Source organism: Lolium rigidum, chromosome 6, assembly GCF_022539505.1.
Source record: "Lolium rigidum isolate FL_2022 chromosome 6, APGP_CSIRO_Lrig_0.1, whole genome shotgun sequence".
NCBI classification, from domain to species: Eukaryota; Viridiplantae; Streptophyta; class Magnoliopsida; order Poales; family Poaceae; genus Lolium; species Lolium rigidum.
In genome coordinates, this window is record NC_061513.1 from 91,168,272 (window position 1) to 91,171,594 (window position 3,323).

Sequence of the window (3,323 nt, forward strand, 5' to 3'; positions counted from 1 at the left end):
CAACGATGACGACGATGAAGACATGCCGCCGGCGCTTTCCCTCAACTGCGGGACCTCCACGGAGGCGGCGCTGTTTGAGGTCGCCGCAGTCATTGTCGCCTAGGCGTCGTTCGGAAAACCCTCTCCCTCCGTCGCGTGTAGAGCCCCGGTGACTATCCCGGGGCCAAGTTTTGGTCAAATTAGTACCGAGGTGTTGGATTAGTACATATTTCGATTTCTATATGTAAATTAAGTTTGAATGTAGCTCGATGGGAGAAAAAAACTCGTTTCATTTCGCATGTTGATCGGAACAAAATTTCCTGCGACGTTTGATTTCTTTTTTTCAATTCGTGTTTTCAGTTTCTATTATGCGCCGCGACTAAAATCATTGAACCGAATAATTCAGGAAACTGAACTCGGGTTTTCGGTTCACGTGTTTACGGGCACTACTAGAGATGCTCTTACTAGTGGTGGAACAATCCACCTTATAAGGTGGTCTAACTTCCTCGTAACTTTTCGTGTGGAATTGAACTTCCTACCTCTTACCACTCGTTTGTGAGCTACCACCAACTTGGGCTTCAACTAACATGGGCTACCACATATGTAGGCTTTGAAATTTATAAAAAATCTAAAATCTACTAAAAATGGGCCTAATATTTAAACATAGCCCGGCCACAAATTCCTGTCGCCCAAGTTCTGCTCCGTCGGCCGTCCCAAGTTCCCTCATCGCCGTGACTCTCTGAGGCTCAACCTAGAGCCTCTCGGGCGACAGGGCGCGGACACGCGTTGCATCCGTGTCGTGACCACGCCGACGCATTCATGGTACAAATTTAGGTCGCGTTTGTATTCCGCGGCTATGTTGGTCAGTTTGCGTTAGACCGCTAGGCTGGATTGTGGATTGAGACCAGTTTTTCAACCAATATTCATTTTACATGGGTTTGCATCGGCGATTCGAGATGGTCTTATTTTAGGAGCGAGGTAGTACCTCGCAAAGTCTCTATTTATAATTCCCTCCAGCCAAACGAAGCATCTAAGGAAGTAATATCCCCGCATAGTGAAACTGCACGGACGCGACAGGTCAGGAGGCGGCGATAGGTATGGCTGGCGGTGGCGCCGCCGCGTCGGCTCTTTCGAGCACCTGGAGGACGCTGCTGCAGCGAGCGCTGGACGCCAACGCCCATCTGAAGCACTCCACCTTCTTCCAGCTTGTACGCTCCGATCTCCCAGTCCACCACCCCCTCTCTCTTTTGGTGGGGGAAACGAGATGCCCTAACAGTCGTTCTTTTCAGGCCACGGTGGGAGAAGGCGGCAGGCCGGCGAATCGGACCGTCGTATTCAGGTGCCCGCCTCCTCGGGCGCAGTCCCCTGTCCTTACCATCCAGTTCTTGCAGGTTTTGATCTGAAATTTTGGTCTTGTCAGGGGGTTCCAGGAACACTGTGACAAGATTCAGATTCATACAGATGCGCGGAGTAACAAGGTAGTTCCTTTCCCTGTGATAGCTGACCTGGCCTTTATAGTGTTTCTTGCTCCTTGCTGATGTCCTTGCTGGTTTCCTTGTGTGAATTGTTAACAAACAGGTTGGTGAGCTCAAGGAGTGGCCCCTCAGTGAGGTAGGATTTAAAGGATTGGCACAATTGTGCACAACCATTTTAAGCATCACAGGTGCTAAGTGCTTTTAGAGAAATGCCTAATCTCGGATTCTCGCAGATATGCTGGTATTTCACTGATTCGTGGGAACAGTTCCGTATCAGCGGTATCGTAGATGTGATTGATGGTTCCAGCTCAGACCCTGCCAAGCTCCAGGTTAGAGCTGAGCGAAGCCTGCCTTGCTTTATTCTGCATATCTTAGAAATGAAAGGATAATTGTATTCAAAGGTTTAGTATGCATAAACTAGTAACTGTTGTAGTAGTTGACTTTAATATAGTGTTTCACACACGAGGTTTGCTCATCTCTCCTCATCTCATCTAGAGTAAACGGTTCGATGTTGCGTTAATCTGTAGACAGCTTTCACAGATTTTGTTGTTTTTCAGAAGCTTTCAAAGTGAATATATAAGTAGTGCACTTTTATAATCCTTACTCAAAATTGGTTGTTTCTTTTACACAGCAGCGAGAGAAGACTTGGTTTGCTAGTTCAATGAAGACAAGATCGCAATACTTAGGAGAGCCATGGCCAGGGGTTCCCGTCGCAGAGGATAATCTCGATCCATCGGCTGGCCCAGTTGACGCCTATTGTCTTCTGACCCTTGATCCAGAAAAGGTTAGCTTAGGTGCCTGGGTTTCCAACATTTCTTGTGCTGCATGCTCACGTTTTCTTATTGGTGTCTGCATGTACGCTGAAATACAGAATCAGTATGTTTAAAAGATCACAGATTGGTATGCTCCTATAGTATTGCTTAATACTCTTTTTTTACTCAGGTTGATTATGTGAACCTGAAAAGTAATCAGAAGCTGATGTTCAGAAGAACCCAGGAAGGAGATCATTCCAGTGACTGGATTGCTGAAAAAGCTAGCCTCTAATGGTGTCCTTTTTAGATAGGGGGAAAATAAAGGTGGTATTGACTGCCACTATTTTTAGTTGTGGATTGTTCATGGCAAGGAATTGTCTTCATTGTTCATTTCCTTTTCTAGAATGTCGTAATGTATTTTTGGCAGAGCATCTGAAAGTCAAGGTATGTACTTTATCTGCATGACATTTCGTTGTGAACATACAAGATGGCTCTAATTATTAAAGAAGTTCACCGCTAATGGTTTTTCTTCTTTTAGTTCCAAGATGATTACTTAGCTAGCATTTCTTGTACCGCTTAGAATACATTCGAGCATGCACCATTCAAGATGACAGACTGGGGATTGCAAGAATATGAGCTTGAATTCAAGTCATGTAAATAGTTCTTTTCTTTAACAAGAGCGGTCGAGCCTTGAAAGTTTCCTTCCTGAGTTTTCTCATGGAATGATTCAAAGTCTGGAACATATGTTGATTTACATTGCAATATGCGTACCTGTACATAATTACAGTAATATCACACACATAAAACAGAAGGCCTCATAGAATTCGTCAAGTAGTTTTCTAAATTCTTGCAAAATAAAAATAGATGTAGGCCCAGGGGCATGGACATTGGCAGTACACACGGTGCGATAAGGGAACTAATAAAAGTCCGAAATGATGGACGATCTGGATTAATCCATAATCAGAGTACCTAGTACCTTGTATTTCACAGACTGGGACACACGGTCGATCTGGATTGTAGTATTTGGGCAAGGCATCAATCTGCAATGGCAATAATATCACGCACACAAAGAAAGATCACATGAATTCTGCAAGTATTTTTGACTTGGCCATATAAG

At 44.7% G+C, this 3,323-nt stretch overlaps 1 protein-coding gene across 2 annotated transcripts; it reads left to right on the top strand.

Annotated features, from left to right (window-relative positions):
- Nucleotides 1-1,045: 1,045 nt before the first annotated feature.
- On the top strand, nt 1,046-2,670 carry LOC124665064 (pyridoxine/pyridoxamine 5'-phosphate oxidase 2-like). Of its 2 annotated transcripts, none has more exons than XM_047202468.1 (7): nt 1,046-1,187; nt 1,269-1,318; nt 1,400-1,457; nt 1,558-1,590; nt 1,688-1,783; nt 2,089-2,238; nt 2,397-2,670. In XM_047202468.1, exons 1-7 carry the CDS (start codon nt 1,077-1,079, stop codon nt 2,496-2,498), a joined length of 600 nt encoding a protein of 199 aa, XP_047058424.1. In that variant the 5' UTR covers nt 1,046-1,076; the 3' UTR covers nt 2,499-2,670. The 2 variants fall into 2 exon arrangements, with proteins under 2 accessions (XP_047058424.1, XP_047058423.1); XM_047202467.1 differs by having other exon boundaries at nt 1,047-1,187; nt 2,086-2,238.
- Nucleotides 2,671-3,323: the final 653 nt, after the last annotated feature.